Source organism: Pleurodeles waltl, chromosome 10 (genome assembly GCF_031143425.1).
Source record: "Pleurodeles waltl isolate 20211129_DDA chromosome 10, aPleWal1.hap1.20221129, whole genome shotgun sequence".
In the NCBI taxonomy this organism is placed as follows: domain Eukaryota; kingdom Metazoa; phylum Chordata; class Amphibia; order Caudata; family Salamandridae; genus Pleurodeles; species Pleurodeles waltl.
The window spans coordinates 14,590,350-14,617,983 of NC_090449.1; the positions used below are offsets into that span (position 1 = coordinate 14,590,350).

Below are 27,634 nucleotides of genomic sequence, written 5' to 3' on the forward strand. Positions count from 1 at the left end.
CGAAGGTACAAAGTGGACCCCAAAGAACTCAGCAATTCAACGCTTGGTGGAGCTGGGATTCTGACAGTGAGAGTTTTTGTGACCTCTGCTTTAGGAAAGCCAGAAATTTTCTTTACACATTTGGGCTTGAAAAGTTCCCTGCACTGCAAGATATGAAAGTGATGGCCAATTATTAATGAAGGGTTATATTTCAAATACAGGGATTAGTATAGTGCACCTTAGGTTTTGCCTTCAGTTGGCAGGAACTGCATGAACAAGTTCAGCCTCTGCATACCCAAAGTGCTGTTGTCAAAAGAAATCAGTACAAAGATACTGCAAGACTGACCTTAGTCCAGCTACTTTTGACCGGTGAACCTATAATCCCCGATACAGGTGCCTGGCACTTGTGGCTGCAAAGCGCCAGGTCTAATGTATCAGGTCATCTCTGCGATCTCAAGCACCTCATCTCAGATAAGCTCTTATCAGCTTATATGCAATTCAAGACTTTGCCCAGAGTGTGGAAGATTGTAGTTCAACACGTATGAATCAATAGTGTTTAGAAAGACTAAGAAACCCTTACTCCTCATTTTGAAACACATTCTTGGATTCCTTTTCAAGATAAGCACCGTGGGACAACGGAGGAAAGAAGACCTGGAAAATGTCCTATCCTTTCGACACTTGAATGGCCATGAGCTTTGCCCAGACATAGACCTCACTTCACCTCGATATCTGAGCATGGAAAGCCTTCTGAATAAGGCAGAGGAAGATGTAGTGGGAGCAGGACCAGGTGATCGGACGAAGCAGGAAGGGCTCAAAACTTGAACTAACAGTGCTCAATTTCGGAATTAAATCTGTGGTGTGACTGGACCATCACAACTCCTCAAGCCACAAATTATCACCTCCACAGTCAAGGTCTAAAGATCTGTCCACTATGTCCTTACTTAACTGATCATTAGGCCCAGCCCCTCTATATTCTTTCTCACCGGATTGCACAGCCCTGCTCACACAATGACCTTCTCGCTTTATCACCTGATGCTGCCCCCCCTCCAAGTCCTCTTTCACATGGTCACTGTGCCCTGTTCCAAGAAGAGGAAACAGGAGCTTTTGCAATCATCATGCACTCTCGACTCAACAACTGAACTCACTCACTGTCAGTCTGTAGAACGAGAAAACTTTTGTGTTTATGCAATTCAACACTGATCATCTCCAATAAAATATGTCAGGCCACCAGCAGACTGTGGCTCAAGGAACATTTCAGAATGCCTCATTCGGAAGTGCTGAAAAGAAAAAAAAAAAATACTCCTACAGTAAAAAAGAAAAACAATTAACACGTTCTTGATCTGCCAAACAAAACTACCCACATGGCAGAACACACTACAACTCCAAGGGTGGTGCTTCCACAATTCAGAGACCCACCTGGAGAAGTCACTTAACATTAGTATCTGCAGGCAGGCAAACCAAGAAACAGCACCTCCACCTTGTACCACCTCTACTTTATAATCCAATTCGCCAAGAAGCAAGTCCGAGTTAGGGACAGTGGGATATTTGGATAACAACAACAGAGCGACTTTTGAGATACAAAAAGCAGTGCAGGATCAAACTACTCCTGGGGGCTCAAGCAAAGAAATGCACTGATCTGTGCACTGAGACCTACAATGAAAACACCTCGTGATAACCACACAATCAATGTACAGACACCGTTTAGGTATTGTGCCAACCAAGCTAGTCTCCTCATTTTAATGGCTACGCTTGGAGTACAACCGGTATCAGCTTGTGCTCAGTTCCCACACTAGGACACTCAGGTCTCTCTCAGGCTTTCAGTACATCTGGTTACTAATACTTCCCACCAACTGCACGTCTGTGGTTTGTTTAGGACTTGGACAAGACTGGAGATAAATCAGCACAGCGGGGGAGGGGGGCACTTTCTAGGCAATCAGTCATCAAGTATGTAGCTTCTGCAGGTCCACACAACACAACCAGTGTCACCTGATGCACATAATGCCAAATGTTTGCATCAGCCTAAAATTCTTGAACTATGGATCCCACTCTCAAAAAAATACAGGACTGTCTTGCAGTGACTGCATCGTGGAGACCTGCGATGACCGGAGAAGGGCAGGATTTCAGGATTCAGGGCTGTCTACTAGCTTAATAGGCAAAAACTCGTTCATAGTTTCGCAACACATCAGTTTTGCATCCTGTAGAGTTCATCGATGCCTGGGAAAGGGAAGAACTGCCACAAAGTGCCACCAATATTATACAGAAGAGGTGCGTATACCTCTGCTATCAATGCCCTTCCACGGAGTGGTCAGTTTTCAACAATAATTAATGTTTTATCCATTTGACAGACAACAGAAAAGAGCACAGTGCCAATTATTATCAACACTTAATAGACAAACATTATAAGTAAATATTGTGCCAACAGCAAGCGGCAGTGCAATACTTTAACCTCATAATACCAAAGTAAACAACTGTTCAAGTTTGTAATTATTTTTCAAAGTAGTTAAAAAAAAAAAAACATACACGGGGAATTAAAGTCTCCAATACAATAGAGATCCAGGGCAACCAGTCCCTTTTCATTTCTTCCCACAAACAGTCCATGAGGGGAAAAGTTCAACATAGCTACCCAGTGTTAATGTTCAATAGTAAAGGCATGGGTTCAATATCTACAAGGGCATCCTTTGTTAAATAAAGTGTGTCAACTCTCGAAGAGATATATATATTTTTTTTAAGCTTGCCATGTCTCATTTCCTTGGTCTCCTGTGTGTGGAGACATTTCAACCTCTTTCTTTCAATGTGTCTGCAATGGACACGCGCTAGTTAAAAAAAAAAAAAAAAAAAACTTTTAGGAGATATGAAGGAGGACACATGTCTAATGATGGAGCACTTGTGAAGGGCAAGAATACTCATTTGATTGCTGAGCCTGGGGTTGTGCTTGTTACCAGAAAGGATTGTGGACTGGAAACAGTGGGTCTCCCGAAGAAAACAACCGATGGGAGGATATTTCTCGTATCAGAATAGTAGTAACCAAACAAGTCTGAGCACCAATGAGCCAGCGACAAACATTGGAGACATTTTTCTTGTTGCAGAGAGTTTGTATGCAGTGTGTCCTCTTTGTCATGGATAATGCACCAAGCTCTGGGTTTATGCTTGGAAAAGTCCCTGTAGACACATACTCAGCTTCTTGAAGGACCTCTCAGGTCATGCAGGGCTCTGCAGCACCTCAATATTATCGCGCTCTGAATCGGACAAAGTGCTACCAAAGTGGTGACCAACGATAAGGAGCCTGCACAGCGCAGCTCTGCTCGTGGGAAGAAGCTCAAAACTGGAGAAAAATACAATCCTGACCCACTGTCTCTCCCATGCACTACTAGAAGCGCACTAATCTTGCCTTCCTCTCTTGATGGGCTATGCGGGTACGGTACAAGAAATGTTACCGCTGCACATACCACGTATAACAGTAACAAGTCCGGCAGAGAAAATCTGGTACTGTCCAATGAAATGTAAAGGCCCCATATGTCCCAAGTAAAAGTGAAGTAGTCCCATGCACAAATGCCATTATTGCCCCTTCAGTAGAAGGCAGTCCGTGCTGGCACACGCCAGGAGCGTCAGATTAAAAAACAGAAAAGCGCAGCTGGGTTTGCCAACAGAGTACTATTAGCAGAGCAACTATTTAACTACAAAGTGCAGAACATTCGCACCATCTCGCTGCTACCCTACCCCTCCAAAGTAGTAAAGAAAGCAATCAACGCACAACTACAGATTTTCATCGAGGCCAACAACTCCCTGGACAGGTCCCAGTCCGGCTTCCGCAGCAATCACAGCATGGAGGCAGCACTCATGGCAGCCACCGACGACATCAGATTACTCCTAGACCATGGCCACACCACAGCACTCATCCTCCTCAACCTCTCAGCAGCTTTCAACACCGTCTCCCACAGCACTCTGCACACCAGACTCCACGACACAGAAATCAGCGGAATTAATCCACTCCTTCCTCTCCGGGAGGACGCAGAGGTTTACACACCCGCCCTACACTTCTAGGAGTCAACTGTGAAGTCCCCCAAGGATCCTCACTGAGTTCCACACTGTTCAACATATACATGGCCCCTCTTGCTGCCATCGTCAGAGGCCATGGTATGAACATCGTGTCATATGCCGATGACACAGAACTCATCATTTCCCTCACAGAAGACCCAGACACAGCCAAAAGGAACTTTCACTCAAGAATGGAAGCAGTCACCACCTAGATGCTAGAAAGCTGCCTCAAGCTGAACTCCGACAAGACCATGGGTACTCACAAACTTTTTCTCGGGGGCCAAAATTGCAGTATGGTTTGTGGCCGAGGGCCGCACTGAAGTGACAGCGGGGGGCGGGGCTTAGAGGGGGCGGGTCTTAGAGGGGGAACAACCACCCCACCCCCTTTTTCAAAACAATGCCCCTACCCCAGTAACACACACAGCGCGCACACATACAGCGCCATCTGCTCTCACCCCTACCCCAGTAACACACACAGCGCGCACACATACAGCGCCATCTGCTCTCACCCCTACCCCAGTAACACACACAGCGCGCGCACACACAGCGCCATCTGCTCTCACCCCTACCCCAGTAACACACACAGCGCCATCTGCACTCACCCCTACCCCAGTAACACACACTGCGCCATCTGCTCTCACCCCTACCCCAGTAACACACACTGCGCCATCTGCTCTCACCCCTACCCCAGTAACACACACAGCGCCATCTGCTCTCACCCCTACCCCAGTAACACACACTGCGCCATCTGCACACAGCGCCATCTGCTCCCACCCCTACCCCAGTAACACACACAGCGCCATCTGCTCTCACCCCTACCCCAGTAACACACACACTGCGCCATCTGCACTCACCCCTACCCCAGTAACACACACACTGCGCCATCTGCACTCACCCCTACCCCAGTAACACACACACTGCGCCATCTGCACACAGCGCCATCTGCTCCCACCCCTACCCCAGTAACACACACAGCGCCATCTGCTCTCACCCCTACCCCAGTAACACACACTGCGCCATCTGCACACAGCGCCATCTGCTCCCACCCCTACCCCAGTAACACACACAGCGCCATCTGCACACAGCGCCATCTGCTCTCACCCCTACCCCAGTAACACACACTGCGCCATCTGCTCTCACCCCTACCCCAGTAACACACACTGCACCATCTGCACACAGCGCCATCTGCTCTCACCCCTACCCCAGTAACACACACTGCACCATCTGCACACAGCGCCATCTGCTCTCACCCCTACCCCAGTAACACACACTGCGCCATCTGCACACAGCGCCATCTGCTCTCACCCCTACCCCAGTAACACACACTGCGCCATCTGCACACAGCGCCATCTGCTCCCACCGCTACCCCAGTAACACACACAGCGCCATCTGCTCTCACCCCTACCCCAGTAACACACACTGCGCCATCTGCTCTCACCCCTACCCCAGTAACACACACTGCGCCATCTGCTCTCACCCCTACCCCAGTAACACACACAGCGCCATCTGCTCTCACCCCTACCCCAGTAACACACACAGCGCCATCTGCTCTCACCCCTACCCCAGTAACACACACAGCGCGCACACACACAGCGCCATCTGCTCTCACCCCTACCCCAGTAACACACACAGCGCAATCTGCTCTCATGCCTACCCCAGTAACACACACTACATTAAAAACAAATAAATAAATAACCAAAGAGCCTTACCCGACTCAAAGCACTGTAAAGATGCCACAAATGTGGAACAGCAGGCAGGCAGCAGACGTGGAGCCGGTGACAGGAAGCAGACGACCAAAGCCCCATAAAAGTTAGCTGCAAGCGCTGACTTTTATGGGGCTTTGGCTTCCAGGATCGTCAGGGCAACGCCATAAACAATGGCCGCCGTAAGTAAACATAGAGGAGGGCCGCGGGAGCATGCTCCCGCGGCCCTCTTCTATGTTTACATACTGCTGCCATTATGATGTGGCGTTTGGTGTGCGTCTCGCGGGCCGCCAAGCTAGGTCCGTGGGGCCGCTGGCGGCCCGCGGGCCGTACTTTGAGTACCGTTGGACAAGACGGAGCTCATCATCTTTGGAAACTCTACCTCACCTTGGGATGACTCCTGGTGGCACATATCCCTCAGCATGGATCGAGCACGCCCGCAAGTTAGGAATCATCCTTGACCCCTCCCTATCCATGACCCGCCAGGTAAACTCTGTTGCCTCCTCCTGCAGGCACACACTCCGCAAACACAGGACAGTCACCCACGCCTTCGTCACTAGCAAGCTAGACTACGGCAACGCCCTCTACGCCGGCACCTATACTAGGAACATCAAAAAACTTCAACGCATCGAGAACGCTGCCGCCACCACTCATTCTGGACCTCCCTCACGAGAACACATCTCCCAACTCCTGAGGACCCTCCACTGGCTACTGCTCGAGAAGCGAATCACCTTCAAACTTCTCACCCACATGTACAAGGCCATACACAACGCAGGACCAGCCTACCTGAACCACTGCGTCTCCTTACACACCCCCTCCACTCCGCCCAGATGGCCCTGGCCACCGTCCCTCGTATCTCGTATCTGCAAAACCACCGCTGGAGGATGATCTTTCACCTACACTGCAGCAAAGGGCTGGAACAACCTCCCCCTGCACCTCAGACAAAGCACGTCGCTCACCATGTTCAGGAAGAACCTCAAGACATGGCTCTTCGGATGAGGCCCCTCCCGTCATTCCCAGCGCCTTGAGACCCTCACGGGTGAGTAGCTGCGCTTTAAAAATATTAATTGATTGAAACACCCTGGAAGGCCTGGAGGCAATGACCATGCCTAAGCTTCTTCATTCGTACTGCAGTATTTTTCACAATTTGCCTTCCACAAAACCTTGATATTCAATTATAAGTCAATCTACAATGTTAAGACCATAAGTAAGGTGCTCAACTTTCTGCTATGTGACCTGAAGGTACCAAACGCATACAATGCTGCCCAGCAGTAAAATGAGTGTTACTAATTCAAGTCAGGCTTTCATTCTCTTTCAGACTTGGAAATAGTGCTCCGCATGGAGTAAGGTACTGCTGCACTGCCCAAAGGATACTGGTGGATGGCTCACAAATATTTCAACAGGATCAGAGGCAGAAGCTGCTGATCTCTTGGGGGGAGTTTTCTTGGGTCAATATGACATCTTTATAGGATAATGTCTGAAATGTCAGTCACAGTGCATTCCTATAAAAGTTAAGGCGTGCACCCAAACACAAAATAATAATTCACGGTGGGTATAGGTAACATTTTACTGCAGGACACATTGGCTTTGACATGATGAACAGCTAACTGGTCCCGATCAAAATTTAAAATTGTGAAAAGCAAATCAAGTTAGAAGTCAGCAGCGGGCCCTTAACTCGCAGAGTGATTCTTAATAGAATTCCAAAGTAGGATGTAAAGTAGTCTGTTCCCTACATGTTAAGACACATGGCAGAGACTAGATTTTCGAGGTCATTAAATGGAATCTTGAAATGTTGCATCAAGGCATTTGCCTGGTTCTAGGTGAACGGTGCCCATGAAACCTACATGTGCATATTTCACAACAGATAGAGTGGCTGTGCTTCTGTCTATGCAGTTCTGCAATCAAAATACTTGAGAATGCAAGAAAGTTATCGTCTCATGGTCACTGACATCCAAAAACAGTAAAATGTGTGTACACGAGCAGATGCAAGTTCCCAGTCTTAGAGCAGACCCCAAAGAATTAAACATGGCATTGTGCCACTAAGCCACCACATGGTGTGGCAGCCCCTCTGGGCAAACAAGTACACAGAGGAGCTGCCAGAAGTGCAGGTCACAGAGGACTCCGAGGTGGACGCTGCTACTTCCTGCAGTAGCCATGGTCAGTCTAGACATGTCACTGCGGGAGGAAGCCCATAAAGCATCCAGTAGCATGTCCTGGGGATTAAAGAGCAGGCACCTTGGTGATATAAAAGGAACAAAGACTGGGTGAAGAATGAAGACACTCTCTCCCAGCTTTTCGTTTAATAAGCATCTTTTAAGAGTCAAATCCATCTCAAATGCACAGAAGCAAAACACAAGGTTCGGGCAACTCGCCAACTGATGAGTTTTGATTATGTGTTCAAGCACTCATATGTGAAGTTAGTTACTTCATTGTTGGGGCTGGGGAGAATGTGTCACAAACAGATGCTTTAGTGCCCTCTCCACCTGCTGAGGACATTGGACCGTGCCAGGCCTTAAAGTGGCCATTCTCCCTCAAAAGGGCAAGTCTGAGTTTTGGGGGCCTCCTTTGTTCAGTGATGGCTGGTCTCTGGGAGAGGCACAGGAAAGGGTAGGGGGAAAAAATTATCAAGATTTGGCTTATGAAAATGTAACAAAATAGATCCTCACTTTCCTCTAGGGAGCTAAGACACCACATCTCAAGTAAGATTCTGATGCCCATCGCCTCAGTGGTCACAGCCAGAGGCCTTTAGTGTGGGACAACTGCATGAACTGCTCACATGCTGCAGTTTATATTGTGCATTTCTGCCACTTACATGCACTTGGGTGTTTGGTATAATCTCAGTGAGCGAAGCCTGTTCAGAAACAGCAGTCGACCTTCAGACCAGGCAGGGGAGGTTGTACCTCTGGGGTCACTTTCTTTAGCAGCCACTGTAGTGATCTTATCCTACTGCCAGGATATATTATTACAATGCCAGGGCCTAATATTACAAAGCAGCAGAAGAGTACCCCACTTTCGAGTCTTCTAGTCATGCCCATCATGTCACCACAGTGCGAGCTGGACCAACAGGGCTGCGATATGCACCAGGTGAAGTATTTCAGTAAGTACTAGGGAAGGTGGAGGGCTGGGCAATTTCATCACTCTCCATCCTGTTAACAAAGCATCTGCTGGCTGCAGGCCGGCTAGCCCAAGCTCGGAGCAGGCAGCAGTGTGTGGTGCAGATGACAACTCATGCATGGCTTACACATCTCCTTTACTCAGTGACTGCACTATAGAGAGGGAGTTACGCTGTGAACACATCTCCCACTCTATGTGGTAAAGTGATGATCTGTTTCACAGATGCTAAGCATAGAAAATAACGAAGGATAAAAGGCAGTATGTAGAGTAGTGACTTCCAGCTAGTGAAGCCAAAAGCCAAAGCGGATCCCAAAGGGCTGCTTCAAAGTACAAGAGCAAAAGAAACAATAATCCTCATGCGATTGAAGAAGAAAAAAAAGTAACAAATGGATTCCCACTAACTCGTCCAGTGCAAAAACTTTGTACCACAATCATAAGAAAAATAGAAAAAAAAGCAAATCCAAGAGGCCTTGCTCTAAAGTGATAATGCATGTAGCATTACCAAACTGGAGCAAAACAAACAGGAGGGAGCCAGCAGGAGCGGCTACCTGGGGGCTGCAGGTGTAAAGTGGTCCCTCACGAGGTGCAATGCAAGCCCTCATGTGGCGGCAGAAAAACGCACTGGAACAGGGAACAGTATTAGGTGAGAGATAATTATTCTTCTGTAATGTGCCAAGACACGATCGACAAAGCCTCAAACCAATGACTGAAACAGGCTAGTCGGAGAAAAGAACCTGTAGAAAGGGGCAAACAAAGCCCAGTGTATATATAGAGTTTTAGCAAAAGGTCTCCGACAGCTGCGCTCTCAAACCACAGACCTTAAAATATGCAAACAAATGTAGGTTTGCATGACAAGAGAGCCTGGACATTTAGCAAACACTGTGCTCTGACACGCCCAGGAGAAGAAGCTGCTCTGACCAGACAGTCCAGTCGCAGGTAAAGGCGCAAGCCGAGCCTGGATCTGCATCTGGCTGCTTGTACACCACGGGCTCCCTCGATGCCGCGGCTTGTAGTGCACTTCTTGGAGGTTCGTTTGTGCCAAACCATGCAGTTACGAGCTTTGCTTTGATTCCAGCTCCTCTTGAATACGATGGACTCAGTGCCCAAGGAGACGCAGCGCAGAGCAGACACCAAACAACAATAATTGTGTGTTTTATCAGCACATGAAGGCAAGGACACCTTGAGGAGGAAGCGTTACAATGTTAGAAGATTCTGCATTTCCGTTTTTGAGCCTCCTCTGAAGCCACCCAGCATATCCCTGCATATAGAATGTGTATACCCTATATGGCTATGGGTGGTACATTAATCCCCACGTTACGCATTTGCAAAAGATTTCTGGAGATCAAGATAGGTGTGCTAGTGCCTACTGTGGCTGAGAAAGTGCAGGGCCCAACCCTGCTACATGGCAGTAGTCCAGGCACCCAGCGAATACCAAAACGGGTGGGAAAGCCACCGCCTTTTGCAGAGGACTGCTGAGAGGTGCACAATGCTAACACAAAAACTACACAGCATGTGGTTGGCGAGGGAATTAAAGAAATTGAAAAGACCGGTCATGTCTGAACAAAATCTAGTTACAGTTGTGTTAGCTGGCAGGGAACTTAGCGTGGATTTCAACAGTATGAAATCCGAAAGGCAGCTGTAAAGTGAGTGCTCCGACAGGTCAGATGCATTTGGTTAGGCAGCGTTGCGGGGAAAACCCTGGACACCGGCATTCCCAGGCCAGGCTGACAAATCAACGAAACTGAGCCACTAACTTTATCCAGTTGATGACTTGTGCAGTAGTTTGGGAAGTGGTCCGACGCGACACAGAGCTCCGCAGGCACAAAAACGTTCACTACTAGGTGGTTGCCCTATAATTAGATGGTTTACAAAGCTTCACGCACAGCTTAAGCCTCACTGACCAGGTCATCAAGACCACCAAGGGCAGTTTTGAGCTGAGGTAGTAATGTGGCAAAATTATGAATGTGGAGACTGGTCTCATTTCCACACTGCCTGCATAGTAACAACTATCCATCATCAACTCTCACCACAGCACAAATTCATAAGCCATTTTACACCACAGCCTTGAAGGAATTACCTACCACATTCTCACCCGGATCTCCGTGGCAGGCAAGATGAAGACTTGGTTATTCCATCAGCATTCCCACTCTACAGTCACTCTATGCTGAGCTAACTTCACAGGCAGAGGACAGCTCCGACGCCCGTGCCATGCTTTCATACCTCTGTCAATCTAACTATGTGGACAAGAGTGGATTTCACCGGTGCAAAAGGGGTCCGGAGCAACAGCTTAACCATAAACCCATTCTCGTTAGCTTCTGGCCAAACTAAAAGATTTCACTAAATGGTCGGACACTGTGTGTCTAGAGGCTGTTCTGTGGAGAGACACTCAACAGCGAAGACTGCCGACTTGGAAACATGCGAGTGTTGCAATTCAGACGAAAGGAATATGCCAACAGGACACGTCAAAGTATAAAAAAAAGGGGACACAAGAGTGTAAAATAACTGATTGGTCCCAAACAAATTCCACTGTCCTTACCAACTAGAAGAAGCACCAAGATGACGATCAGAACCACAAAAAAGGTATTTCCATAGGTCACCACCAGCTGCACCAACCGGGACTTGAAGATCTTCTGCCACCTGCAAAAAAAGCCATGGGTTAACTTCAAACTGTACATTTAGAAGGAACAGCTCAGTCAGCTTCGACAGGAAAGCAACATCCATATCTATCGCTCGTGGAGGCAGGAAATATAACAAGACCATCTAACCAAAGAAAGGAGACCAAGACAGGTCTAAACCAAAGGTAGAGATCCATTTGTGGATTACATCCAAACACATCAACCTACAGGACGACAGACGGAGCCCAAACAAGTCGAGCGCATTAAGATAGGGGTTTAGCCCTGGAGAGACTGGTGGGACACGCAGCTTGAGAATAATGAGCTTGTAACTGCATGGCTTTGGATTATTCTGTGCCCTGGATGACTAAGTTTTAATTATGCCTCATTGATTGCTCTAATGGTACAAGGCCCTATACCACCCACGTGATTGTAATGTACTGCCTTATGTTCTTTTCATCAAATGTCAATAAAAAAAAGATATACGAAAAAGAACACCATCTCAGAGCTGGCAGTTTCTTCTGACTTTGAGAGGCTGATGGTGAGAATTTGTTCTAGTTCCTGCTTTATCATCACTGGACTCCACAGACTCATTTAATTGGCCATGGCAAGCTTCTCCGGGTATGGCCACATATTTCAGCCTCACACACCAGAGGTTAACAAGAGTCATTCTGAAGGGCATACAGGTGCTGGTCACACACCATCCCATCTTAACATACCTCACTGCTCTTATTTTCACTCTGTCCCGAACATGTTTCATGTCGAATCCCGCCTTTTATGTCCTAGGCTAACATCTCCTCTAATACCCCTCTTGCCATTCACGCCAAATTATCAAGCGGTGACCGTCGAAGCCAATCTGCCCCAGTAACACTGACAGCTGCCTCCTTACCACCTGGATGACAATCGCCTTCTCCCTAACACACACAGCCCTTTCAGTCCAAAGATCCATGCTCTTTGGAGAAGTGCCCATCGACTGGACTCTGCATGTGAGTAGGAGTATGAATCCCCGCCTGTTCTTGCAGTCCCCTGGGCAGAGTATCTATGTACTTATGCATGCACGTTTGTGCACATATGTGTACAGTGTTAACTTGGTCTAAAAGCACTGAGATACTGTGCAGGGTCCAAGGCAAAGATACACTCCACATATGATTGGTGCGGTCTATAAGTGAGAGAGGATGCTTACCTATATAGTACCATAGACTTACAGAAAATACATGTATATTATCCCATGGGGCCGCGTTTCAGATCACCTCAACAAGGACTTTATAGGGCTTACTTGTCATGCAGTGCTGATATCTACCTAAACCGCACAACGGGAGCCAATCTTGCCACGTCATAGTGGTTAGACGTACGGATCTATACAGCACAGACTCCTCATGAATGAACGGAGTAAACACGCGCATGGGAGGGCGGGGGGCTGAGGAACTAGTGCGAGTGGAGGTGTATTATTTTTCATAAAACTTTCCTAATAAAAACAAGAAACGCATCTTTAGCACTTTCACAAACTGGAGCAGGGTTGGGTCAATCCAGAGGGTGTTTGTTTACTTGGGGATGTGTGCTTTGAAGGTTATGGGATCCGGCCACTACCTTCATCTGACAGCCAAGAGGTCAGAGGTCAGAGGGCAATCCCAGGAACACTTAGAGTAACTAAAGTAGGAAACTAGATCAATCTGGCTTTTTTGTTTACTAGATTAGGATTAAGAGATAGCTGAAATTACTCAAGGGCCTAAGGATGGCCAATTAACAACTCAGACAAGGGTCTAGAACAAAGACATTTGACAGTTGTAAAGCAGGCTGCCTGCAAGGATGATGAACTGTGGATTTAATGAGCATTATGCTTCAACAGCACGTGTTTTGACCCTTTATTTGGCATCTTCGGACAGTACTTTCACTAAACACAAGCCCTATCATTTTGTAAATAAGCCCCTATATCTTGTGAAGACAAACTGAAACTTGTAAGAAGTGAGGTTGATAGGACTTTAAAAATAGATATAAAGCACTTTATGAGTTAGATCACATTCCCAAGGAATACCACGAATTTGATGGAACAAAGGCAATTAACTGGCATTTCATAACCTGAATAATGAAAAAAAACCACAGGGGATCAGAAGGCAACAATTTTAAGGTAGTTTCAGGAAGGATTTCCAGTACGTTTTTAGAAAATCCCTCCTACGTATAAGTTCAGAGCTATGGTTTGCGTACTGTATACTGTTCAAAGGCTGGCATCCCAAAATACAGCTACTGCAGATCAGAATGTTCGGCCCCTCAGGGGAACTAGAAGAGGTCTGTAGGACACAGGGACCTACAGGTGCTCGACTGAGGGATTTAGCAATGTACCCACCCGCCTTTGGGAGAGTGACATTCAGAACATAGACATTCGGGTGCTAACTTGGTTTGAAAGGCGGCTTAAAAAGAAGACAGGAGAAACAAGTCACAGAGGAAAACATTTGTCTGCCCTGGTGCTCAAGACGTTAAAGGGCAAAGGTTAATGACCGAGGATAAGAGAAGACAAGAAACTTTGGTTTAACTGTCACATTTTCAGACCGTCACTGATTTTTGTAAATTTGGGTCCGTCTAAAACATTCACCCACTTCCACAAAGTAAAGATTGCGTTAGGTTTGTGCAATGGCAACCTTTGACTCGCTTGCTGCAAAATGCACTGCTCTTGCACAATACAGAAAAAGCAAGCCGACGAGGGGAAAAAAAAAATAGCACTTAAGCTGCACTTGGCGAGATTTCATCACAACGAGGAGCAGCACGTGGCAAATACATGGAAGGGATTATACAGTGAAGAGCAGAGCATGTGACTGAAAACGAGGTGAAGCCACACCTCTCCTCCCAGCAAGAGAGGCGCGCAGGCAGGAAATAGGCCTCCACCTCAAAGGGGCAGGTTTTCTTAAACAGGCCTCGTCAGAATGAATTCTTAATTTTTCATGCACTGCGTCTGTCAGATTCTCCTGCCTGCCCTATTCAGCATCTTCCATCTGGGGACCTCAGCTATCAATGCTAACACTGCGGCGTATACAGAGTCAACATGAACAATGGCCAACGCAAATATAAAGTTTGGCCACCTGAATATATATCATCACCACCTCATTATATGACCATAGCTCAGGCCAATGATGTGAAGAGACTCACAAGCTCAACTCCTACCAGAGGATTCCAGCTGCCAAAATGTCTACTCCACTCCTGATGTGAGGAATCCTTAGGAGCAGTGCCGGCAAATTCTATGTCAGGCCCGGAGGCTCAGATTATGTTTCTCTTTCTTTACTACTCAAATTCAGCAGCCAATCAAAAAAACAGAAAACTTTAACTAAATATACCAACGTGCTTAGCCCAATATGTCCACCAATCACAACACATTAGACTCTATTAATGATCTCAACACCCTCTTGAATTCCTCCTTCTTTGCTGCTCAGCAGACCAAGAGAAGTGTTTTCAGAATGACATTTGCTTATTGCCACGTTGCTGAGTGTTGCTTTTACATCTACATGCGCTTTGTTTATTAGTATACAGTGCTAGAAGTACGTTATCGGCGGCCCCTTGACCGTCCTTTGAACTCGCGACCGGGTGGCTTTGCTCAGCTGCGCGTAGCCGAACACTGCGGCTCCTCAGAACGTCAGAGTGCCACCTTTGCCCCAATCTCTCGGCTTTTTTGCCGATTCCAGACCAGGCGTCAGCGTACTTACCAGCACAGTGCGCACTAACTGGAAGGTAGGTAGCGTGATTCAGGTTATTTTAGCCCTGTTGCCTGTGGGCGCAAGAGCTCTCCAAGCCAGCGCCTGCCCAGAGCCTCCCCCGATCGAACCCAGGCTGAGAGCAGAGGACGTGCGCATAGGCCAATTGAGCTATTTTTGGTAGACAATTGGGCTAAGTGCAGTCCTCTGTCAGTTTCTCTTCCTCCGACGCACTGAGAGCGCTTGGTATCGCGTGCATTCCCGTCAGAGCGGTGAAGACACTCAGGCAACAACAGCTGAGCAGACCATACAGACAGAGCAGAGTGCACGCTCGTGGTATTTACAATCACAAACTTTGGCTCTCTGACGCCCTTAATAACTGAAAGGACTGCAAGAATGGGAGAACAGCTTACACTGAGGAGCTTGCTTCATGTACTTACTGCAATAGGGTGGCTCCCCCCTTTTTTGTATCCAACTAGTGAGCGGACTATAACTTTTGTTGTGTTTTATAACATTCAAACACAAAGGTGTTGATGAGATGACCGACTGGATGCCCTTCGGGGAGGAATATGGGCAATTTTATAAGGATAATGCACAAGGTCTTCGGTTAGGGGATGGTCTGTCTGAAGCAATTGATGCTTCAGTTCAGCAATCCATTAGCAGGGGACTAGACGCTTCTGCCCCACAGAAAACCAACCAAGCCTTGGTGGCAGCCCTAAAACCGATCACCCAACAATTGGAAAAATGTGCAAAACGTTGGCGATACGCTCAGCTAGATAACACTGATCTGGTGGAAGGAGGTCCATCCCCAAACCCGCAAGGCAAGTGCAAACTCGTCCCCTTGGCCTCACGACTGCTTCATTTCAGCCCAGGGTCCCATGGGACACCATCAATACTCCTCGGCCCCCTCCACTTCTAATGATACCTCTGCAGGGGCAAATGCATCCTCAGACTCTGGGCCTAGCGACTCAGTCTCTTCCCATTCAGACAAAGCCCTGTCCAAGCGCAAAAAAGCTAAAAAGTCCTCTTCTCCCAAGCTGTCAGGACTCTCCCGATCTCCGTCCAATCCCTTCCAGGTCATTCCTGAGCACATTGTAGATCCCTGGTCAGCCGACTGGGCGCCTGAGCAGGCTGTGGCAGGTTACCTTCATGATAAACTGCCCAAGAGCTTTGATAAGGAGGTGCGCAACAGACTTCTGGTAGAGTGTCCTAGACCTGATATCCCCAACAGAGTGGCAGAAACACCTAAAAAATGACTCAAGCATGCTGACTTTTCTAAAAAGATTTGCCAAGGAACCGAAAAAAGGGATCGACCATGCATGGCAATCCTGCCAAGATAAGTTGCTAGATTTAACGGGTTCTCTGGCAAAGATTCTGGAGATGGCCCTGGCAGCCAAGGAAACAGGCGCCCCTATTGATCCTGAAGTACTGACTGAATGGACCCAGCGAGCTATTTGCCTGTTAGGAAACGCCAACTGCGCCATGTCATCAGAAAGGCGCAAATCCCTCTTGATGCAAATAGATTCCACTCTGATGGAACTTGCCGCTGCAGACGCAGGTCCCCTGGCAGAGGGACAACTTTTCGGAGCTAAATTTGCCAGGAACAGCTATCAAATAACCTTTTCTTCAAGTGAGGATTATCCACATGTTCGGGGGGGTCAAGTTCAGTATTTTCTTCACAATTGGTGTCAAGTAACTCAAGATGCATGGGTGTTGCAAAAAATTCAGGGCTTCCATCTAGAATTTTATCAGATTCTTCAAAAGCAGAACCCTCCGCTGCATTTTTCCCTACAAGAAGCCAACTTTATACACATAGAAATCAGAGATTTGCTGCAGAAACGCGCCATAGCATTTTGTGAGCCTCATCCAGCAGGGTTTTGCAGCTACAAATTTCTTGTCCAGAAAGTGTTTTGAGGGGGGGGGGGGGGGGGGGGGGGGGAGGGGCTGGTTCTAAACAGAGACTTTAATTATTACATTGTATATCACATTACAAGATGGAGGGTCTCCATCTATTGCCAGATTTGCTTCAGGCAGGGGACTGGATGATCCACTTGGACCGGAAGGATGCATATCTCAGTATCCCCATTTTCCATCTGCACAGGTGGAGGGACAAATGGCTGGAATATTGGCCCTGCCTTTCGGGCTTTCATCAGCACCCTGGTGCTTCAACCAAGATGCTCAAACCAGTGGTAGCTCACCTGGAGAGAAAAGGATTTGCATGATCATATATCTTGACGATGTCTTGATCATGGCTCAATCCCAGGAATTAGTGATGCAGCACTGTCTCATGACACTCTCTCTCTCTCTCTCCCCCCTGCAAGATCTAGGATTTATTATAAACAAGAACAAGTCAAGTCTTTGCCCCTCCAGAACTTTTGAGTTCTTGGGGTTTGTGATCAATTTGGAGACGTCTCAGTTGACGTTTCCAAAGCACAAACTAAGAGACATCAAGAGGGAGTTGAAAGTAGTCCTATCTCACTCCTCGGTGTCCTTGAGAAGGACTGCTCGCATTGTGGGCCTCTTAGCCTCCTCGATACAAGATATGACAAGGTCCTCTACACTACAGAGCCTTACAGAGGCTAAAGATTCAGCACTTACAGAAGTGCCTGGCTGATACCGATCAGGTCCCTCTGACAGAGGAGGTAAAAACAGAAATCAGATGGTGGCTGACGCACGTGGATGCCTGGAACGGCAGAGCCATATTCAGCTCGCAACCTGAGGTGATAATAGAGTCTGACGCTAGTCAGCGTGGTTGGGGAGCTCCATGTGGGACTGTCTCAATTGGGGGGGGGGGGGGGGAAGAGGAGAAATGGTCCCAGCAGGAGCTCCAATTGCACAACAACTGTTTGGAGTTGCTAGCAGGGTCATTAGCCATCTTGACCCAGTCTTCCAAGAAAGTATTGTGTTCCATTCTGCTCAGAATGGACAATATATCGTCAGTCCGTTACATCAACTAGTGGGGAGGTAACAGATCGCCCCTTCTTGCGGAGATAGTCAAAGACTTCTGGCATTATTGCCTGACCCACAAACTGTCAGTAGTAGCAGAGTTTATTTTGGGGCAATCCTAAGTGGTAGCAGATTGGAACTCCAGATACCTCATGAACCGCAGCAACTGGAAACTCCTCCTGCAGATATTCCAGTTCACCCAGAATGTGTGGGGTCCATTATTTTCAGATTGAATCGCCAGTTGGAGGAGTTCTTCAGCTGGAGGCTGGATCCTCTAGTGATGGTGACGGATGCCTTCTCTCAGGATTGGTCACGAGGTCTGATTTATGCGTTCCCCCCCCCCCCCTTCTCAATGATACCAACAGTGGCGACTCAGATCAAGAGACAAGCAGAGGAGGTGGTGTTGATCACTTCGGTCTGGAAGGCACAACCTTGCTTCCCGCTTCTCCTGCAACTAGCATGAGATTCTCCCCTACTTCTTCCACTTTCGCAGGAGGTGCTCTTGGGACCCCAAGGGAAAATGCACCCTCTGGTAGTAGTGAGACAGTTGCAACTGATGGCCTGGCAGCTTTCAGGCAGCTGTGATGTTTGACAGGCATTTCAGAAGCAGCTGCAAGCTTCATTAGTAAAGCCTGAGCCCCTTCTACTAGAAAGAGATACTCTTCAGCATGGAGATCTTGTCAGAGTTGGTGCTTGGAAAGGTACATGGATCCCAGGACAGCGGAAGTGTTTGAAATAGTAAATTTCCTGTTGTGAAAGGTTATAGAAGGTATTTTTTACAGGTCAGTAAATAACTTTTGATTCACTATTTTGGCAGGACACACACAAGTCAATAATAATCCAGTGGGAATGCACCCGGTCATTTGTAAACTTCTTAAAGGCAATTGAGTGTCTAACCCTCCTAAGCGGAGGTATGTTTTTTGTGGGATGTCAACCTGGTTCTCAGTTAATTGAGAGATGGCCAGACAATGTACACTGGATTAAGAAACAGTTGTCTGCCAGGTTAGCTATGTTATTGTGTCTTATGTCATGTAGGGAGACATCAGATGTAAACGCTCTGGATCTCACAGCTAGAGTGTTTTCACTGGAAGGTGTTTCTTTTAATATCACAAAAAAGAACGAAAACATTGTCAAGATGTATTGATTATTATGCATTTCCATTCAATGTCAAATTGTGTGGTTAATTGCTTGAAACATTATGAAGAGTGTACGAAAGCATTGAGATCTGATATGTCAGGACAGCTTTTGATTTCTCTGCAAAAGACTTTCAGGCCTGTTTCTGCTGCGAACATTGCCAGAAGGTTAAGAGGAGTAATGGTCGGAGGAGGCACTGATGTTCAACAGTTTGGGGCTCATTCAGTTAGGGGGGTGCAATGGCGTCCAAATCTTTAGAATTGGGAGTTACAGTTCAGGATATCATGAAATCTGCAGATTGGTCTTCAGAGTTAACGTTTAAAAAGTTTTATTATAAACCTGTAAGTGATCTCGCATCAGTGATGTTCAATCAGCTTTTAACTAGCATAATCTGAGCCTCTGGTCCCGACAAAGAATGAAAACGTTGCTAGCATTTGCGCCAAAAAAATTCAATTCTATTAAAGACATGGAGGCGAGGATTATCCACCAGATTGTTCATTTGATAATATATGAATGACGTGTTAAAATAATTTTACATTTGTATTGCGTACGTTTTTCTTCCCACCCATTTGACTCAGAATTGATAAACCTGAGATTACCTTAACCTTTCTTTCCTTGTCGGGAACTGTCCAGAAATCAGAATGATGAAGACGTTTTCATCATGTGGTTGAGGTTTCATGCAACTCTGGTCGAGTGGGCCATGAATCAGGCATGGAGCAGTCCTGCTGGAAACCTTATGGAGTTCTGTGTCTGACGAGTTAATCGTTCAAAGAAGATATCAGATGAGAAAAGAAAGAGGAATTGAAGATGGTTCTGAGTTCATTAAGAGGGTCTAATGTATTGTGATTTGTGGACATATTGGGCTAAGCATGTTGGGATATATAGTTAAAGTTTTCAGTTTTTTTGTTTGGCTGCTGTATTTGAGTAGTAAAGAGAGAAGCATAATCCTCGCGTATGTGTCCTTAATGGAATTGAAAATTCTTGGCATGAATGCTAAAACATTTTTCAATCCCCCCCCAAAAAAAATAATAATGTTTCTTCAAAGTCAACATTTTTCTTGCTACAAGTGCTGTGTGTCTGACACCCTTCTTCATTACATAGCTTCGTTTCTTCATTGAGCTGCCCAAAACTCTTCTGCTTCACCTCACCACTCCTTACAGCAAAACATCCAGCCTTGTTCCACAGGTGTGTTAAAATACAGGGGTTTATGAGGTTTATGAACCCTCGTTCATCAGCTGACGAGCTACCAGCTAGTGTCAATTTGGGTTGCAGGCTTCAGTTTGGATCTGGTCCGTGACAAACACCTGTAGGTTTTCTTCAAGCTGGAACCAGGCAACTCTATTGTACTGCCTTTATAATGGTAAGAAAGAAACAAACATAGAAGGTCCCTGTAGTAGAGGGCAAGATTCAGAAGGCAAACGCCGCCTCAAGATGCTGAAGTCTGAATTTTTGTTGCTTGAGACTAATCTTCACGTCACCTGATAGGAACTTAATCACGCACACTAATCCCACAGAAAGAGATTACAGTATTCTCAAGCAGATCAGGCTACAGAGGCAATAAAACATGGTGCACCAGTCATATTTTATAAATCGTACATGGGCACATAAAAAGCACACAAAGTAAACTCAAATAAGTATAGCAACAGCACTCAACATGGATATGCAAGTAAATCAAACAAATACTCTGACCTATGTTTGCGAGAGACCAGCACATAACTGCCACTTATCGTACAACTTTTTATGCAGAGAAAAGAAAGGTCAGTCACCTCCTTGCAATGGCAATGACAGGAAAAAAAAAAAATCACAGAAATTACTTTACGTACATCATTTCAGGAGCAGAAGTAGCACAAACTATGGGCATACCTTTTAGGAGAGATGAACGGAATGCAGAGCAACAAAACAGCAAACACTTCTGCATACAGGAAGGTTGCAACTGCGGTCCACTGGAGACTCATTGTGTATGTTCAGGCTCTGTAAATAAATAAAAAAAAGTTACTGAACACCAATGTAAATTCAAAAGCAGGAGGGAGAGGGTGGTAGGGTTACTGTGACAATAGTCAAATTCTGCATTGGGCAGGGCAGCACCAGCCAGGAAGGTAGTTGCAACGACGTTTATAGTATCTAGTGTGCACCTCTAGAAAAGTATAATGGCGGCTGAGCAGCCAAAAGGGTTCATTCAAAACTCCATATCACATAGAAGGGCTCAGTTTAAAGAATTAGTCTCTCAAATTGTTTTCCAGGGACATGGGGTGACTCACTTTTGGGGGCCTGAGACTGTGACACACCTCACCCAAACAAGGCTCCACAGAGGTAAGGACTAAAGACACCTCATAGGTAAAGACCATCTCTGAAGTAAGCCCTTGGAGGTCTCTCACAAAGGTTCCCCATAGGTACAGGCTCTCTTTGCAGTAAGTCCATGCACGTCTAACCTCACAAAGGTTCATCATAGGAGCATGCCTTCTCTGATGCTTAATACATGCCTCACAATTTAATGGTCCCTCACAACCAAAGGCCACCTCTGCTGGTCGCCTCAACATGACTTTGTAAACTAAGTGCTTCACAGGTGTAGGCAATCTGATCTCAATACCAAACAAGTGCATCACCACCAAAAGACTCCTCATAGACACAGACCATCTCTAAAAGATGCACAACAAATACACAATTCAAAGGCTTATGATGGGTACAGACCATGTCTGTTCATTTCCCAACTATTCCGCTGGTAATCAAAGGCTTTTAAGTTACATACAATTCTGTAGAAACTGTGACGAAAATATAGGGACAGAATGTTATGGTTGAAAAAACATAAAAAAGTGATCAAGTGGTTTACCATGAATCAAAAGTGTGGAAGGCAGTTGTATGGAGCAAGGGAAAGAAAGGTTTAATGTTAGAGAAGTCTCCTCAATTTTGGAAAAACCAAGGTGTGCAAGTCGCATAAGAGCAAGAACATAGTTTTGTCTGGAAGATGAGCTGGAAATGAATCTGTACAAAAGCAATGGGGAAGCTGTGAGGGCCCAAGTTGCAGAGCAACGTGTTTGATATCACATGTGTATCAAGGCTTGGGCTGTGGTCTACAAGAGGTGGACCTCTTGTGTGAGCTAACAAACATTTTAGAAGCTACCACAAAGGAGGCGATCCCCTCCTTTACATCATACATTATACTGCATTAAAATAGGGAACTCATTTCAACTGGAAGCAGTGGTCTAACTGTATCCTGCGGAAGGGGCTACCTCTCAGCAGACTGGTAGAACATGAACAGGGTCTAAACTTTATCTGCTTGGGAAACAGTATCGCACATGGGTGTACTGGCGTGACACCTACATGGGGAGGCAGAGGGGGGTCAATGGATTAGGTTCCCAAACTTTTTAGAACTAACTTAACACCCATCTAGATTTAAGGGACATGGCGCGAGAGACGATTTTTGAATGTAACTAAAGCATCATGTGGTAGTGCACTGACATTTACAAACAACATCTGCCTTTAAAATGGCCACTCAAACCATCAAAATATATATATATATATATATATATATATATATTAGTGCTGCTTATCACCCAGTGGGTCTCAAGACAGTAGCTGGGGGACGCTTGTCAGTCGAAGAGCCAGGTCTTGAGGTCCTTTGTGAACTGAGCCAGAGATGGGGACTGTTTAAGGTGGAGCGGCGAGGTAGGAGAAGGATCTTCCTCCAGCCGAGCTCTTCCAGTTCCTGGGGATGGCAGCGAGGGCCTGTTGCTCTGAGCGGAGTTGCCTGGAGGGGGCGTAGAAGGAGAGGTGGTGGTTGAGGTAGGCAGGTCAGACGTTGGGGAGCACCTTGTATGCGTGGGTCAGGAGTTTGAAGGTGATGTGTTTGTTGGCAGGGAGCCAGTGTAGGTCTCTCAGGTGGGCAGAGCTGTGGCAGGGAAGGTCCAGGATCAGTCTGGCCGCAGCGTTCTGTATTCTCCAAAGTCGTGATTGGAGCTTGTTGATTCCAGCATAGTGTGCGCTGCCGTAGTCGAGTTTACTGCTGACGAGTGCCTGGGTGACTGTTCTTGCGTCAATGGGGATCCACTTGAAGATCTTCCAGAGCAGGCGAGGGGTGTGTGGAAGCATGATGAGGGGACGGCGTTGACTTGGGGAGCCATGGACAGTGATGAGTAGAGAATGATGCAGAGGTTGCAGGCATGGTCAGTCGGAAGAGGGGCAGTTCCAAGGCTACTCGCCCACCAGGAGTCGTCCCAGGGGGAAGTGGGGTGGCACAGGATGAGGATCTTCATCTTGTCCTAGCTGAGCTTGAGGAAGCTGTCACTCATTCAGTTGATGACTCCCTTCATTCCATTGGGAAAGTTATTTTTGGCTGTTGATGATTCATTGGGGAGAGGGGAAGAGGGAGAATGAGCTGTGTGTCATCGGCTTATAAGATGAAGTTGAGCCCGTGGTGTCTGACCATCTCGGCAAGCAGGGTCATGTAGATGTTGAAGAGGGTGGGGCTCAGGGTGGAGCCCTGGGAACTCTGCATCTGGTTTCTGTCAACTTCAAGGTGAAGGTTGGGAGCCTGACTCTCTAGGTTCTACCGGTGAGAAAGGAGCAGATTCACGCCAAGGCTTTGCAGCAGATGTCGATGTCATGTAGTCTGGTGAACAGGGTGGTGTGGGAGACTGTGTCTAAGGCAACGGAGAGGTCGAGGAGGATGAGGGCAGCTGTCTTGCCGCAGTCCAGCAGGGTGCAGATGTCACCCGTGGCTGCTAGGAGTGCGGTTTCGGTGCGGAGGATGCTCCTGAATCCAGAGTGGGAGGGGGTTGAGGATGTGGTTAGCTTTGATTAACTCGGTGAGCTGTGTGTTGATCGCTTTTTCAATTACCTTAGCTGGAAAAAGGAGCAGACAGATTGGTTTGTAGCTCTTCAGCTCTGTTGGGTCTATGGAAGGTATCGTCAGGTGGGGGGGGGGTTATCTCTGCATGTTTCCAGGCGTCCAGGAAGGTGGAGGTTTCGATGGAGCTGGTGATGGTACGGTATAGTTCGGGAGCAATGGTGGCGCTGGTTTGATTAAAGGTGTAGTGGGGGTGCAGGTCCGAGGGTGCCCCAGAGTGGGTGGTATTCATGAGCTTGAGGGTATCTTCTGGGGGTGATGTAATGCTATCTTTATTTAACCACTGACTCCATCTTGACCACAGCTTAGCTTCAAATGCTGTCACATTGGTGGTGCAGGTATTTTTTAAACACACAGCTAGTTTTCTACACTGAACGTGTTTTCGCTCTTCTCACCAGAGCAGGGAACACATTGTGGGGGATGCGGAGCCGATAAGAGCGTACCAGGATGAGAATGTTCACGGCAGAGAAAGGTACGGTTCTGTCTCTGGAATGCGCAATGGGACCCGGCCAGTTCTTTTGTGTGTTTTCTACACAGACTAAGTACAGCCAGCGCTTGAATTTTACAACTTACTCGAAGGGAGGGTAAAGGTTACCAGAACCTTCCTCTTGGGTTTAAGGTATGCAAGGTGGGGAAGCTTGGTGCTGAGGCAGAAAGAACTCATTTTGAGGGTGGGAGCATTGCTCAAAGCCAAATTCCATTGGGCATTGTTTCTCCTGTCTCAGCTGTCCAGGGTTCCACAGTTTGACGTTGGCAAGGATGGTGTTGGATTCAAACCCCATGGTGATGCATTTTAATTCTTAATTATCTAGTTTTACTGTGTGCATACATAAATATATATTCACTGCATACATATTCATTGTTGATAGGCAGAAAAAAGTGCAATGTATTATTGTTCAACTACTGTGATTATTTTAGTATCTGCATGTGTTTTGCTGCATTTAAATTAAATGCTTACATATTATTCTATGTACTTGTTTAAGATCTGGGAAGTGCCTTAATAAATACATTACTCAGACTAAGAGTGCTGCATTCTTTAGCTTTGTTCCTTTTTAGTTTGAAGCTAAGCAGAACAGATGAGGAGGGTCCAAAGCTCCATGATCAGTTGGTGATAAATGTCCGTGGTGGTGCTGGCCTGGGCGTGCAAATCCTTTGTAGATGTCTTGAATTTTCTTGTGGAAGAAGGAGGCGAAGCTGTCGCAGATGTCTTGGGAGGGTGGGATGTCTGTGGTGTCTGTGTCGGGTTTTGTGAATTCCTAGACTATGGTGAAACGTTTCATGCTATTGTACGAGTTGGTGTTGATTCTCTCCTGATTTGCTGATTTTCTAGTCGATCTGATGAGGCAGTGGTATGATGTGACAGTGTTTTTGAAGGCTTTGTGGTCTGTTGAGCTCTTGCTGCTTCCCCACTTTCTCTCAAATCATCTGCATGCGCTCTTGGAATCTTGAAGGTCGGGGAGAACCAGCTGGGTCTCCTGTGGTGTTGCTTGACTAAATTTGCAAAGACAGTTTTTCTAATAAAAATATCAACACAAAATTGGTAATGTGTGAAAATCTGGTTTCTGTGAATATTTATCATTTGTGCATCATCAACTAAACGTCTTGATTTGTTTCGATCCTATTAAATTCTGGTTCCAGCACACTTCAGAATTACAAAAAAGGGCTTAACTGTTGCTTTCCTAACTGCTGGATGCATACAGTTCATTTACAGGTATTTACATTTTGTTGAGTTTGCAAAAAACTCCATCATACAGTGTAACATAATTTTGTTTCAGAATTCCTCTCGGTTCGCAGTCAAAGAAAGAAAAGTAAACACCAAACCCCATGTTAACAGAATAGAGCAGCCTGACATTTGACATCTGTCTTGTAATACCAGAAATGCGACACGTTAAACACAGAATTTAAACGCATCTTTATTGCTCCTATTTGCACAACCCGCTAAAAATCAGCTTGTGACACACAGTTTGGGAAACAGTGGACTAGAACACAGAATTTAAACGCATCTTTATTGCTCCTATTTGCACAACCCGCTAAAAATCCGCTTGTGACACACAGTTTGGGAAACAGTGGACTAGAAGAAGGAAGGGGGGGGGTCCATGCACCTACACAGTAGGAACGGGATTGTGATAATCAAAGCATGGGTGGCAGGAAGGGACCGAGAGGATCAGAGAGAGGACGTGTTTGGAGGTAGGCAAAGCACACAGTCGAACTACGCAAAGTCAAGTGTGATACCGTAGGGCCATATTGGTTCTTTATCCAGCAGCAGCATGCTAGGAGGCACTTCGTGGCCCACCAAGCACGCCCTCCGACACATGGCATTGTGTGAGGGGAGGCACTGCCTAGAGAAGGGGTGGTGAGCTTGCTTTACATTTAGAGAGGAGAGGGGTCTGTCTGGTTGTCACCCCAATAAAGGAGAATTACACCTCACTTCTCCTGAGGAAAGAGCATGAATCCTAAAGTGCCTTAAAGCCTCCTCAGGTGTAAAATGCAATTAAGGCTCTCCGTTTCATGGTATTTTTTTTACATTTCCATCTGTATTTATTTATTGGGCATCTTATTAATTTGTGTTTTTGAGAATAAATGTAGTCATAAAATTGTACATTTCCACATTCACCGGAGGAACGTGCACTCATATTTTGATGTCGACGTTTAACAAATATGGCAGCCAAATATAACAAAACATTACGTCCACAGACCATTACACCTTAAATATACATTAACATTTGCTTGTATTTACAATCCCTCATCCTGTTCTTAACTCTCCTTGCTGTTTATTCTCGCTTTTGTTGGCCTGGGACTCATGAAGGACAGCACGGCGAGTAACTCACAAGAACACAATTTTCTTTATGTGTCCGCTTTTAAAAATAAGTGCAGCCCGGAAACGCGTTGTTCTCTGCCTGCGCTGACCTGTAGGACTCGGTAAAGAGGAAATCTGAGCGCCCTCGTTATGATCCAAGGGGGGTGGCCCAGCGTATGCGGTGCCCTCACCCGGGAGTAACCGAGGGGGCAGCGGGGCCCGGCTCCCTGGGAGCGCCCGGAGCCGCAGGCACCTCTCCTCCCCTGCAGGGGTGGGGCCGCACGTACCTGTCCTCGCTCTGCGGTGGGGGGAAGGGACTAACAACACCCCCCTCACCCAGAGGCGAGCCTCCCCCGCGCGGGCCTTACCTCCCGGGAGCGGACCGCCAGCACCGAGCACTCTGCCTGACTCCACTCCAAACACTTCCCTCTCCCAGGCGCTCGGCCGGCCCCTCGGTAACTGAAGGCGGCGGCAGCCAATCCGGAGCTCACCTCCTTCTGATTGACGGCTCACGGGGTGGTGCCAGGAGGGGGCGTGTGGTCGCCCCGCCCCTTGGCCCCTGTGATTGGTTATTAAAAAAACATACTGCCCCGGAAAAGAAGCTGTCATCTTGCAGGATGACAACTGCTGCTCCGGAAGTGATGGACCAGTGGCACAGGGGCCGGCTTTCCAGGGCGCGTGTACAGAAGTGACTGGTTTCCCGTTAGAGAAATGACCCTTAGCGACGGCGTGATGGCGCGTGACGACACACGTCACTTCCTGTGTCTGTTTCCTTTGAGTAGACATGGGCTCCC

General features: G+C 46.9%; 1 protein-coding gene across 1 annotated transcript in view; it reads right to left on the bottom strand.

Moving 5' to 3' along the window:
* Positions 1-27,345, bottom strand: part of BCAP31 (B cell receptor associated protein 31) — a 91,419-nt gene extending 64,074 nt beyond the window's left edge. Inside the window, exons 1-3 of the mRNA XM_069209414.1 lie at positions 27,209-27,345; positions 21,064-21,171; positions 11,368-11,468 (exon numbers count right to left, since the gene is read on the bottom strand). Of these exons, the coding sequence (XP_069065515.1) occupies positions 11,368-11,468; positions 21,064-21,155 (193 nt within the window). The 5' untranslated portion in view covers positions 21,156-21,171; positions 27,209-27,345. The remainder of the gene's footprint in view (positions 1-11,367; positions 11,469-21,063; positions 21,172-27,208) is intronic.
* Between the last annotated feature and the right edge of the window lie 289 nt (positions 27,346-27,634).